General features: G+C 57.5%; 1 protein-coding gene across 2 annotated transcripts; it reads left to right on the top strand.

Moving 5' to 3' along the window:
- The first annotated feature begins 4638 nt into the window (after positions 1-4638).
- Positions 4639-9924, top strand: SIVA1 (SIVA1 apoptosis inducing factor). Of its 2 annotated transcripts, none has more exons than XM_060003826.2 (4): positions 4639-4803; positions 6938-7132; positions 7860-8016; positions 9726-9924. In XM_060003826.2, the coding sequence occupies exons 1-4, from the start codon at positions 4686-4688 to the stop codon at positions 9781-9783; spliced, it is 528 nt and encodes a 175-aa protein (XP_059859809.1). In that variant the 5' UTR covers positions 4639-4685; the 3' UTR covers positions 9784-9924. The 2 variants fall into 2 exon arrangements, with proteins under 2 accessions (XP_059859809.1, XP_059859810.1); XM_060003827.1 differs by having other exon boundaries at positions 9625-9754.
- Positions 9925-12795: the final 2871 nt, after the last annotated feature.

The raw sequence follows: 12795 nt of genomic DNA, 5'->3' as shown, positions 1-12795 counted from the left end.
AGGACGCACAGCCCCCCTTTTTCTCAGTATCAGATGTTGTGAGGGTCTGAGTAATTATAATAAGGTGCCCTCTCTTCTTTGCACCAATAACACAGCCCCATTGTACACGAGCTCACAGTGGTCTCAGGTCAATACATGGATAAGAGACAAGTAAGTGATTTGATAACGTTGTTTGATAAAACGTGTTTTTCCAGGGACTTCCCTGGCGGTCCAGTGGTTAAGACTCTGTGCTTCCACTGCAGGCGGCAAGGGTTCGACCCCTGGTCGGGGAACTAAGATCCCATATGCCGCGGGGCGCGGCCAAAATGTAAAAAAACAAAAACAAAAAAGTGTTTTCCCGAACACTTTGGAAAGCTGCTGGTTTGCTCAGAAGTTTAACATTCATCTACCCTACCATCAGATAGCCATTCCACTCCTAGGCACTGACCCACAACAAATGACCACGAATGTACAGAAAAAGCCTTAGACGAGAACGTTCAGAGCGGCTGCCCTCATCAGAGCCAAAACCTGGCACAGCCCAGGTGTCAGTCGACAGGTGAACAAACTGTGGTCCATCCACACACGGAATACACTCAGCAACGAGAGGAATGGACCACTGAGGAGTGCAGGACGGTGGCCGGTCTCGGAGCGAACTGACGGAAAAAGCAGACACAAAGGTGCACGTGCAGAAGAAGACCGAGCCTGGGAGGTTCTAGGACGGCAGCGTCCCTGTAGGGATGAAAACAGAGCAATGGTCACTTCTGCCCGGGGCGGGGGAGGGGCGACGGGGTCATGGTAACTGGCAGAATTGTATATACATTCGCCATCTGGGCATTCCACTGGGTGCAAATACACACAGCCACACGGTAAGCCACACGGTAAGTTACCCAGAGTAACCATACAACCATCTTACGTAACTGAGATGATCATTACAATTTTAGGACCCCGAGGCAACTTTGATGAAACACGTTAATGAATACGTTTCCTGCCAGCCTCACCCACTCTGCATTTGTTGGAGGGGAAGTTTGCTGCACTTCTCGTGGGAAAACAGAAAGCGTGTTCCTTCCTCATCTGACACATATTCACTTCCAGAATGTCCAACTTTCTAAGGTCAAATTATGCCATTCCGCAAATGCTTTGCATGAGTTCGGTTTTCCTGGGATATCGCCCCGCGCCGGGCAAGGCAGTTCTCCTTACTGTGCTTCCACAGCTCCCGTCCTTCCCCTTTTGTGACATTTGTCCCACCAGAGGGCAGGGACCCCGCTGGCTCTGCTCCACACCACCCCTAAGGGCCTTAGCACAGAGCACGGTATCTATTAAGGGCTGAATCGTGTTCCCCTAAACTTCACATGTTGATGCCTCAACTCCCCGTACCTCTGAATGGGGCTGTATTTGGAGGTAGGGACTTTGAAGGGGTCATTTTTTCCGAAGCTTTATTGAGGTATAACTGACATACATTTAGATATAATTGATATAGAACATATAATTGACATATAATGTACACCTTAATTGTACACTGTTGACTAAAACAATAAAAGAGACCATCAAAATGGGTTTATTTGGGAACGGCAAAAAATTGCAATTTGGGACGTGTAATCTATGGCTAACCACAGGCAAGTCTGGAGAACAAAGGAGGGAAAACTCTTGAGAAGGAGGAGATGGAAGGGGCTAGTCTGAGCAAAGAACCCATTGGTGGAAACTGGGAGTTGGACATGTAAGTGGTCTTTCACTGGCTGAGCTGTGACAGACTCTTATTGGCTGGGCTGTTGTCTGGGCAAGGAGAAATTCTTCCTCCTGCTGGGTAGTAAAGTAGTAACCTTCTTCTTTGTAGATGCAAGGTACTCTTTTTCTATCGGGTCTGCAATTAATGTAGTTCAGTAGGGCATGCTTGCTCCCTCTTCTGGCCTCCTGACTCTTTTTTTTTTGGCCACACCATGCGGCTTGCAGGATCTTAGTTCCCCGACCAGGGATTGAACCCAAGCCCTCTGCAGTGAAAGTGCGAAGCCCTAACTACTGGACCGCCAGGGAATTCCCACTGACTCCATTTTAAATGAGGTTTCTCTTTCTTAATTTTTACAACATTAAGGTGTACAGTGTGATGATTTCATACACGTACCTATTGCAAGCCATAATAAGGTTAGATAATACATCCTTCACCTCATATAATCACCATTTTGTTGTCGTTGTTGTTGTTATGGTGAGAACAGTTAAGATCTACTCTTAGCAACCTGCACATACACAATACTTGCTAACTATAGTCACTGAGCTGTACATTAGATCCCTGGAACTTACCTACCATATAACTGGAAGTTTGTACCCTTTGACCAACAGCTCCCCATTTCCCCCAAGCCCAGCCCCTGGCAACCACCATTCTTCTCTCTTCCTATGAGTTTGATGATTTTTTTTTGGTTAGTATTTATTTATTTACTTACTTACTTACTTACTTAGGCTGCGCTGGGTCTTAGTTGTGGCGTGCGAGATCTTCGTTGCCACATGCGGACTCTTAGTTGCGGCATGCACGCGGGATCTAGTTCCCCGACAAGGGATTAAACCCGGGCCCGCTGCACTGGGAGCACAGAGTCTTATGCACTGGACCACCAGGGAAGTCCCAAGTTTGATGATTTTGGATTCCACATATAAGTGATATCATACAGTACTGTATTTCTCTTTCTCTGACTTATTTCAGTTAGCAAAATGTCCTCCAGATTCATTCACGTTATTGCAACTGGCAGAATGGCCTTCTTTTTTATGGCTGAATAATATTTCATTATATGTATATTCCAAATATCACATTTTCTTTATCCACTCATCCACTGATGAACACTTAGGTTGTTTCCATGTCTTGGCTATTGTAAAAATGCTGCAGGGAACATGGTGCAGATAGCGCTTCAAGATGATGATTTCAATTCCTTTGTATACACAGAAGCGGCATTGCTGGATCAACTGCAGTTCTATTTTCAACTTTTTGAGGAACCAGGAGGTAATTAAGTTTTAAAGAGGTCATATGGGTTGGCCTTAATCCAGTCTGACTGGCGTCCTTATCAGAAGAGGAGATGAGGACACAGAGGGACCACCACGTGAGCACAGGGAGAAGACGGCTGTCTGCAGGCCAAGGAGAAACCAGCTCTGCACACACCTTGATCTTGGACTTCCAACTTCCAGAACTGTAAGAGAATAAATGTCTATTGTTTAAGCCCTCAGTCTGAGTGCTTTGTTACGGCACCTCTAGAAAACTAATCAGCACTGACTGGGCCTTCAGCAAATATTTCTCAAATTAAAATTAGGTTGAAATAGAAGAGCTAACAAGATTCTCTTTTAATCACAATGTTTTGCATCTATCTACTGTGTCTTAAACACGATCCTAAGGCAGTTTCAAATCTGAACGCAAAGAAGTCTTTTAAAATTCCCAAGGCCTGTAAGATTAAAAACAATACTACTGGGAATTTCATCTATTTCTGGGCTAAAACCAGTCAAGCGTCTTTTTGTCACAGTGACCGCAGACCGCTAACGGGTATAGTACCAGATCATGCGGTCACGCAACAGGAAAAACGCTGGCCGAAGCCCCACTTTCGGCCTGGTCTCCCTAGACCCTCCATGCCTGGCGGGCCCCATCCCTGCGGGTGTCCTGGGCTGTGATGTGCATCACGTGGGGTGGTGTCACGTGAGGGGTGTGTCGCGTGGGGCGTGGCCTGTAAGACGGAGGCCCTCGGCTTGTCAGCGGAAATCCAGGCGACAGGAACGAGCTGGACGACCTCGGGGGCAGCGGACAGGACGAGGGTCGGGCGGGTAGGCGGCCGGCAGAGGCCGAGGTGGGGCCGGAGCCGCACGGCTCTGTCAGAGCCCGACATTACGTCAGGCCTGCCCCGCATGACGCAGCAGGGCCCGAAACCCGGCCCGTGACGTGTATCCAGTGCGTTCATGAGGCACTCTCCACTTGTGAGGGCGGGGCAGTCCTCCAAATTAAGAATTACAGAAAAGTGAATCAGCCGCGAACTTTTGGTGATTTAAACGGAGAAGTATAACCAGTTTCGAGAGTTGTTTGGGGAGCAAAATTTAAAACAGCCGAGGGCTTCCCTGGTGGCGCAGTGGTTGAGAGTCCGCCTGCCGATGCAGGGGACACGGGTTCGTGCCCCGGTCCGGGAAGATCCCACATGCCGCGGAGCGGCTGGGCCCGTGGGCCATGGCCGCTGAGCCTGCGCGTCCGGAGCCTGTGCTCCGCAACGGGAGAGGCCGCAACAGTGAGAGGCCCGCGTACCGCAAAAAGAAAAAAAAATAAAACAGCTGAGACGCCCTTCCCTTCCGCATCCTCGTACGAGTCCCTCCCACATGTCGCCTCCGACCTATCACGAGCCACCCCTCACACGAGTCCCGCCCCCGATGTCGCCCCCAGCCCATCCTGCGGCGCGTGCGCACCACACCGCCTTCCCGCTTCCACGCCCCCGGGGCGCCCACTCCGACCCTCGCCCTTTCCCGGACTTTCCCGCGTCTCCGAGTCCCGCCTCCCGGCGCACGAGCCCCGCCCCCTCCCCGGGCCTATCCCGCGCCGCGCCGTGCAGCAGCCCCGCCCCCCGCCCTCTTCCCGGGCCTATCCCGCGTCGCGCCGCGCACTAGCCCCGCCCCCGCCCCGCGCAGGGGTTGGCGCACGGCTGTGACGTCACGGGCAGGCGAGGCGCGGCCGCGGAGCTGCGCCGCTGCGGGCCGCGGCCATGCCCAAGCGGGGCTGCCCCTTCGCGGACGCGGCCCCGCTGCAGCTCAAGGTGCGTGTGGGCCGGAGGGAGCTGAGTCGCGGCGTGTGCGCCGAGCGCCTCACGCGGGAGATCTTCGGTGAGTGAGGGGTAGCGGGGTCGGGCAGGCGGTTTCCGCAGGCCGCGCCCCCTGGAGCCGGGGGCCGGGGCCAGTCGCCCGGCCGGGTTTGGGAGCAGCAATTTGGGCGCTGTGAATGCGCCCGCGTCCACGACCTGTCCCCGCCCTCCACCTTCCCGAAACAGGCGGCCTCCGCGTGGGGCCGAGACGTGGCTCTGCCCTTTGGGAATGCTGGACTCGCGCAGGAGCCAGCCCTGGTCTGACCAGCCCAGCGAGAGGCCGGGGAGTGGGATGTCCCGGTGGAATAAGCCGGTAGAAGCACCCGTTCTGACCCGAGAGGCGTTTGTGGAGCGCGCCTTCCTTGCCAGGCGCTGCGGCTGCGGGAGACCCTGCCTTGCTGTCTACTGGGGGGCCAGCCAGAGAAGGACTCTCCAGAGGTCATCAGGGCAGGCATGGGTCGCTGCAGGACCACCTGCAGGCTGTTAGAGGTCTCGTGGAGGAACAGGGTCGAAGGCGAATCCTTCAGGATTAGGCAGGCAGAGAGGGAGAGGAAGGGAATTCCAGGCAGAGGGAACAGCCTATGCAGAAGCCGGGAAGCCGGAGAGTGCTGTCCGGTTCATTGTGGCTGGAGTGTCCAGTTCCAGAGATGTAAGGACACTGACCTAGGAAGCCTTCTCTGGCTGCTTCATGCAGGTTTTTGGGCGCATTGATATTATTGATCATCGCTTTGGGGGGCTTAATACCCTGGGGTAACTACAGAGTGGAATTTACCTTAACTAGTGGTTGGAGGCACGAGGTTTGTGCGTGTGGAACAGTCAGATGGTTACCTGGGTGTCTGACTGAGTGGTGCTGCCGTGTACTAGGGATGTGGCGAAGCGCCTAACCTGGGGAGACCCTGCTTCTCTTTGTCCTGCTGCTCCCCACCCCGCTGCCCCCATCAGCAGCTGCTGTGCCCTTTCTTTTCTTGCACATGCAGGGTTGCAAATGCAAATGCCTTTCAAGGCCGTGCAGGTGATAAAAATGAGTGAAGCTGTGAGTACTATGGCCAGACTGCAAGTGTTATCCTCTCAGGACCTTCAAAAAATGTAAACACTGCAGACAGAGAGAAGAATTAAAAATAAACGCGGGCTAAGTCAGTCTAGCTCTTGACCACGATGTTCTGGAGCATTTGCAGGGGCTTGTCCTTCGCAGGGCCCCGTCACAGAGGGAGTGCGAGGCTCCCTGGACATCTAAGAAGGGCAGGACATAGGCCAGCGTGAACTTGTGTTTAATGAATTCCAAGCCTGAACCCTGGTCTCTTTATCTTGAACAGACCACAGGCCCTTGAAGACAAGTCTTAGCCTCACCACGTGACCTCCCTGCAGTCCCACCCTATTATAAGTGGGGATGGGGGGGATTGGAGGAAGAGGAACTGGGTGTGACGGGGCTGTCATCAGCCACTCCATTTGAGTTACCCAACTGTGTGTTTCTGTCGGTTTCACTTAGCACCAACAGCTTCTAAGGTCTCCACCCTGGCTCTGTTGGGACAGGGCAGAACACCACAAACAAAGCATTTCTGGGGCTGGCGCCTGGCATTTGACCTTGTGAAAGCCCCCAGTGCCCTGATGGAAAGCCACTGCTCTGGTTGCTGAGAAACCACCTCAGCTCTGGGGTCGGGGGGGTGTCCAGGGCCCACAGAGGTCTGGAAAGTTCTTGGGGCACCTTGTTCCGAGCTGGTTGCTGCCACGCCTTCTGCCAGCAGCCCCGTGGTCAGTGAAGGGGTGCGTGCTGGCTGGGGTGTGGGCTCAGCCCTGAGTCTCTCGGCTGTGCGTTGGTTAGCACTCCACAGTGCAGAGCTTCGTCTGCTGGATGAAGCCGGCTTGTGGGTGCTGGGAAGGAGATGAACGGCAAGGAGGTGAGGCCACCCGTGTGGAAAATGAGCAGAGTGATAGCACAGGGAGCCCAGGTGGGGCTGCAGCGTCCGGAACCTTCCTGGAGGAGGTGGCCGCTGAGCCCAGGCAGGAGGCCAGGGTGGGACCCAGCTCGCCAGGGAGCAGCGTGCTCTGGGGTGGCTGGGTAACCAGAGGCCCGGCCACGCGCAGCTCGAGGGACAAGGTGGCCATGCAGGTGCTTCCGTGCTGCAGCGATATAAGCGGGGAAATGGTTGCCTCCGCAGAAAAGACCACGCAGCTCCTCTTCCGCGGGGCCCAGGCCTGCATGGACCCCGCGTGGGAGGAAGCCTGCGCCATCGTCCATACCCCGGAGTCCCCGAAGCCTGGCCCCACAGAAGCCCCTCGGGCCGCACGCGGGCAGATGCTGATCGGGCCCGACGGCCGACTGACCAGGAGTCGAGCCCAGGCCTCCGAAGCTGGTGAGTGAGGCCCACGGCAGGCGCTTCCCAGCTGTGTGCTAAGGATGGGGTGTGGCAGGGGCTTTTCCTACCTGGGCTGGAGGGGGCGGGGCCCGAGTCTGACAATACGAACAGGGCGAGGGCCTGCAGGCTCCTGACATTAGGAGGCTCTGCTGTCACCAACATCCACGTCTGGTAGCTGCAAACAGCTTCTAACTGTTGGATCAGAAAGGAACAGAGACCCCTCTGGGTGACCCTTCTGGGTGTCCTGCCTGCTTTCCACCTGAAGCTCTCCCACGGAGTCCCACCTGGCTGGGTGGGAAAAGCCTGTTCGGGTCCCTGTGCAGTGTGGTGTGCGTCTCAGACTGTCACCTGTGTCGCTGGTTAAAAACTCTCCCGCCCCCGGGTCTGGGTGGGGCAAAGGGACCCCTGTGTTAACCCGTGATGCAGGGACCACGCTTTGAGACGCAGCTGGGAGACACACAAGGGACGAAGGCCTAGCGACTTCTGATGCAGGCGGTCAGGAGAAGGGCTGACCCTTAGGTACCGACATTTGGGTGGTGGGAATTGTAGGTGGGAGTCACGGAAGCCAGCTGGGATCTCTCCCTGGTGAACGGGTCTGGGTGCTGTGCTTATGCACAGGTTGTCGTCTTAGGACCTAGTGGTCAGTCAGGCGCAGGAAGGAGGGTGGCCCCCAGCCCCAGCGCTCCAGGTCCCCTTTGGACTGATGGGTGTTTCTTCCCCACAGACCCAGCCATGGCGGCATCGGGAGCCTGCTCGTCGTGCGTGCGGGCTGTGGACGGGAAGGCGGCGTGCGGCCAGTGCGAGCGGGCCCTGTGCGGGCGCTGCGTGCGCACCTGCTGCGGCTGTGGGGCTGTGGCCTGCACCCTGTGTGCCCTCGTGGAGTGAGTGCGGGCCCTGTCGGGGAGTGGGGGCGGCAGGCCCATCCCACATTGCCCGGTGGGACGACGCGATGCCAGTAAACGCTTTGCTCAGCTTGAGTTTTTCCAAGACCTTGAGATCCTTTCTGGAGGAAGTCCAGACCTTGTAGGTCAGCTCTGCGCTGTCTGTGGTCTGTCCCAGACCATTTGTGCTCTAGTCCTTTGAGCCCTGGCATCAGGAAGCCTCACATGGCCTTCCTGTGCCGCGCGCTCATTAGCGGAGGACACCTGACAGGTGAGGGCAGGAAGTAAGTGTTTTGTCTGTGGCTTGGGTGAGCGCATCCGCCACAGCCGGTGGGCCCCATCTCTGCCCAGGAGGTTTCGGGCGCTGTCCTCGTCCCAGCGGCCACTCCCGGCTGACGGGTGGGGATGGGCAGTGCCCCGTAAGAAAAGTTCTGCAGATCTCAAACCAGTTTAGTCCCAATGGCCTTTGAAACCAACTCACCCCCCCACCGCCAAAAAAAAAAAAAAAAAAAAACCAACCCCAACTGTGGAAAGTTAAAAACACGCCTCCCGAGAGGTGGGTTGCTCCACGGTTGGGACGCGCTGGACAGAAGGACGGAGGCCAGGCGTGGGCCTCCCGTGCTGGCCGGTTCAGGGGTCAGGTGCTGGGCGAGTCATGGGTGTGGAATACTCTTTCTATTGACTTTGCCAACTCAGTTTTCTTTTCTTCCTATTTATATGTAAGCTGAGACGGGCAGGGCCTTGCCAGTGGCTCTTCCCTGGAGGGGGAGCTGAGCACAGCACAAGGGCCAGCTGAGGGGCCAGGTGGGCGCCCCACCTACTGGCAGCTGCTTCCCTCCCCGGGGCCGTCCGCATCCTCAGGGACTCCCGTGGCAGCCTCCCCCGCCCCTGCTCTCTGCTGCCTGGCCCCCAGGCACCCGCAGAGCCCGCCAGGCACCTGCCTGTTTCTCGGGCCCCGGCGGGCGGGGCTCTCTGACCCGGGTGAGAAACAGACGACACGTTCGGGGTCCCCTCTGGAGGCCACGCCTCAGGCCTCCGAGCTTCAGCGCCACCCTGGAAGCGGGCATCCTGCCCGCACCTGGTGGCTGCCTCGTCCCCAGGGTCGGGCACGGCCGCGGGTGGGGCATCGCCACCAGGAGCTGGAGCCAAGCTCCTAGCCCTGGACGTGGACCCTTTGCCGCTGCACCTCAGGCGTGCTGCCGTCTCCTTTCAGCATGTCTCCCGAAGCGTGTCCCCTGCCATTCGCTGAGTTGCCGTGTCCCTACCCTACCTGAGCTGCTGCCCCTGTGAGCCATCCGGGGCCAGTCACCCCTGCTGCACACCTGGCCACCGTGAGACCGGGGCTGAGCCCCGGGGGCTCCTTAGCTGTCAGTCCGTGAGAGCGGCTCCGGCAAGCACCCCAGACGTTTCCCCTCCTGCTCGAGGCAGATGCCTGTCGGGGGGGCTGCTCCTGGCGTCCCGCACTCTGCGGGTTCCGTGCCCCGGCCTCTCCCCGGGCCCTCGAACCGCCCCCCTCTGCGGGTGTCCTTCTCCAAGGACCCGGCCCTGTGGGCCCGGCCCCCTGCGGCAGTGGGGCCTCTTCTTAACTGGTTCTGTCTGGGCCAACAGCCCCGCCTCCAGATAAAGTCGAGGGACCAGGTGGGGTCGGCAGCTCCCGTGGAACTCAGCCCTAATGCCAGCTCCTCTCCCCCAACCTCGCGGTGTCGCAGCTGCAGTGACCTCCACGAGAAAGTGCTGTGCGCCAGCTGCACCATGTTCGAGGCCTGAGGCCAGGAGAGGACGGCAGCCCTGCCTGGACGACCTCGCCGCCGTCCACGCTGAGGGACTGGGGGAGGGGCGGGAAGGGACAGCCTTTCTATTTCGTATTTTGTTCTCCTGACCACAGAAGAGAATAAACCCTTTATATTTGGACAAGAGGACTCACTCGTCAGCGCCCCTGGGGCCCGTGGTCTGCCCGGCTCCCACCGTCAGCGCCCCTGGGGCCCGTAGTCTGCCCGGCTCCCACCTGGCAGCGCCCTGAGCTTCATGCCAGGTGCCGCCAATCGCCCCGTTGACAGGTGGGGACACTGAAGTCCAGAGCGTGTGAGCCCAGGTGGGGCTTCAGTGCCCCTCGGGGGTGGGGCCGCGTCCCAGGCTGTCCCTGAAATGCCACTGTCATGCGCCGCTGTCTGGGTGGCTGGGCCCCAGGTGACCTGCCTGCCAGTTCCGTCTGGGTGGTGCGGCCCGTGTGGCCCGAGGGAGGGCAGTGGACGAGAGGGGGAAGGGAGGGGCACAGCCCTGCACGGGGCCTCCTCACCTGGGTCTCGGGCCCGGTTCCCACGCGCGGGGTCCTTGCGGTGCCATGGGCCCAGGCCCTCAGGGTGAGTCCGTGGGTAGTCAGTCCCAGCCCCTCCAAGAAACCCTGGAGGGGAAGAGAGGTTCTTTGGGGTGGGCAGCGGGGGCACCCACTGTTGGAGGGTCAAGTGACTGACTCTTGGAGGGGGCTGGGCCAGGGTGGGGTTTGCCCCCAAGTGCACAGCCTAGGACCCCTGAAGCAGGAGCGGGGGCGGGCCACAGGGAGGCATGAGGTCTTGGGGGCGGCTGCAAGTGACCCCATGGGTCTCCCTGAGCTGAGAACATTCAGAGGCCTCTCCAGCACGAGCCCTCATCGTGGGGTCACCTCCCCTCACCTGCTTCCTGTAGAGGCCCTGGGCCTCCGTCCCAGTGCCCACCTGCAGACCACGACCCCAGCGAGCACGTGAAGAGATGCTCAGCGTCGCTCAGCATTAGGGAAACACAGCTCAGTAACAAGAGATGCTGCCTCACCCCCGGCAGGGGGCTGCTGTCCAACAGAGAACAAGGGCCGGCGGGGGGGCCGTGCGGACCCGGGAGCCCTGTGCGCTGCTGTGGGGATGCAAGGGGACGCGGCCTCTGTGGAGCAGAATGGCAAATACCCAGCAGGGATTCGAGCAGATGTCTGTACGCCTGTGTTCATCGCAATAGCGTCCACAAGAGTAAAAATGTGGAAACAAACCACGTGTCCACGAAGGGATGAATGGATAAGCAGATCATGGTCCATCCATACGATGGAATATGATTTGGCCTTAAAAAGGAAGGAGGTCCTGACGCAGACTGCAGCACGGATGGACCTGCAGGACGTCAGGCCGGGTGAAGTAGCCAGTCACAAAGGAAGGCCCTGTGTGATTCCACTCCTGTGAGGTCCTTAGAGCCGTGGGGTTCACGGAGACAGACGGGAAGGGTGGGGCCGGGGGAGGGGCAGTGAGTGTTGAAGAGGAGCAGAGTTTTAGTTTGTGAAGATGAAAAGTTCTGGAGACGGTGGTGGTGCTGGTGCCACAGCCACGTGAATGTATTTAATGCCACTGAACTGGCCACTTAAAAATGGTTAAAGCGCTAAATTTTACATATATTTTACCAAGTAAGAATATTTAAAATGTTAAAAACACAATTGTTGAAGGCAAAACTAATAATGTGTGTTGGGGATTTTGAACATGTGGAAACAAAAGTGTCCACAGCACGGAGACGGCAAGTGGAGGTGTGTGTTCTGAGGACCGTGCGTGTGAAGGGCTGAATTTCACTCCAAGGCAGGCTGCTGAGTGAGTTATGGACTGACATCGACAGGCCGTGGCTACAGTCGTTCCTTCGGGAGAGATTTGTTCTAAATTCCACATAGGATCCTGGGTTGGATCCTGGAACAGAAAAGGAACATCAGTGAGAGAGTTGGTAAAGTCAAAATAAGCCAGTAAAAGAGAGAAAATGGGGGACTTCCCTGGTCGTCCAGGGGTGAAGAATCCGCCTTCCAATACAGGGGACGTGGGTTCGATCCCTGGTCAGGGAACTAAGATCCCACATGCTGAGGAGGAACTAAGCCTGCGCGCCACAACTCCGGCGCTTGCGCGCCTCAACAAGAGAGCCCACGTGCTGCAACCTACAGGGCCCACGCGCCCTGGAGCCCGAGTGCCACAACCGGAGAGAGAAAACCCACATGCCACAACTGGAGAGAAGCCCACGTGCCGCAACTAAGACCTGACGTGGCCAAAAAAATGAAATTTTTTTTTAAAAAGATAAAATGGGTTGTTAAAAAATAGTTATTTAATCCAAATTGAGGGTGAAAAAGAGGAAGGAAGGCACAAAGATCTAAAGGGACGCACAGAGGAACAGCAAGGTGACGTTTAAGCTCAGCCACGTCTAGATCCCACTCCTGTACGTGACCTAAGCGCCCCCGAGGGGTGGAGACCCACAGATCGTCAAAACAACAGTTGAGACCCAGCCAGCTCTGTTGTCTGCAACAAATTCACCTTGAGTATGAAGACAAGCAAATTCAAAGGGACAGGGTAGACTACCTGTTGAATGATGACCCGTCTTTGAGCAGACATCCCCCGAGTGGCATTTACTGGGAGGCAGACCCCGCCCCCATGCCGTCCCGACACCCCAGCCTGGCTGGCTCCTTGCTGGGAGCTGCTGACCTACCCGCAGCCCCCAGGGCCTCGGCTACAGCACGCAGCCATGCCTGCTGAAACGTGGGCACTACAGGTGCTAAAGGCACCTCTGTTCCTGTCTTGCTGTCCCTCCGGAGGCCCGGCCTGCTGCTTGGAAGGGCTGGGTGCGACATGGGAGGGCGTTCGGCCCCCGTGCAGGCCAGGCCGTGGGACCTCCACCCTGCTGGTCCTCACTGCCCCAGGCCGCTGTTCACCAGGCCCCTCCGGCTCTGCTCTGGCCCTGCGGCCGGGACCGGATAGCGCCCAGGAGTTTCCTCCCCGAAGTGCCGGTCTCCCTGCACCC

This window comes from Delphinus delphis, chromosome 2 (assembly GCF_949987515.2).
Source record: "Delphinus delphis chromosome 2, mDelDel1.2, whole genome shotgun sequence".
In the NCBI taxonomy this organism is placed as follows: Eukaryota; Metazoa; Chordata; class Mammalia; order Artiodactyla; family Delphinidae; genus Delphinus; species Delphinus delphis.
The sequence above is the reverse complement of the archived record's forward strand: the minus strand, read 5'-3'. Positions and strand labels throughout refer to the sequence as shown.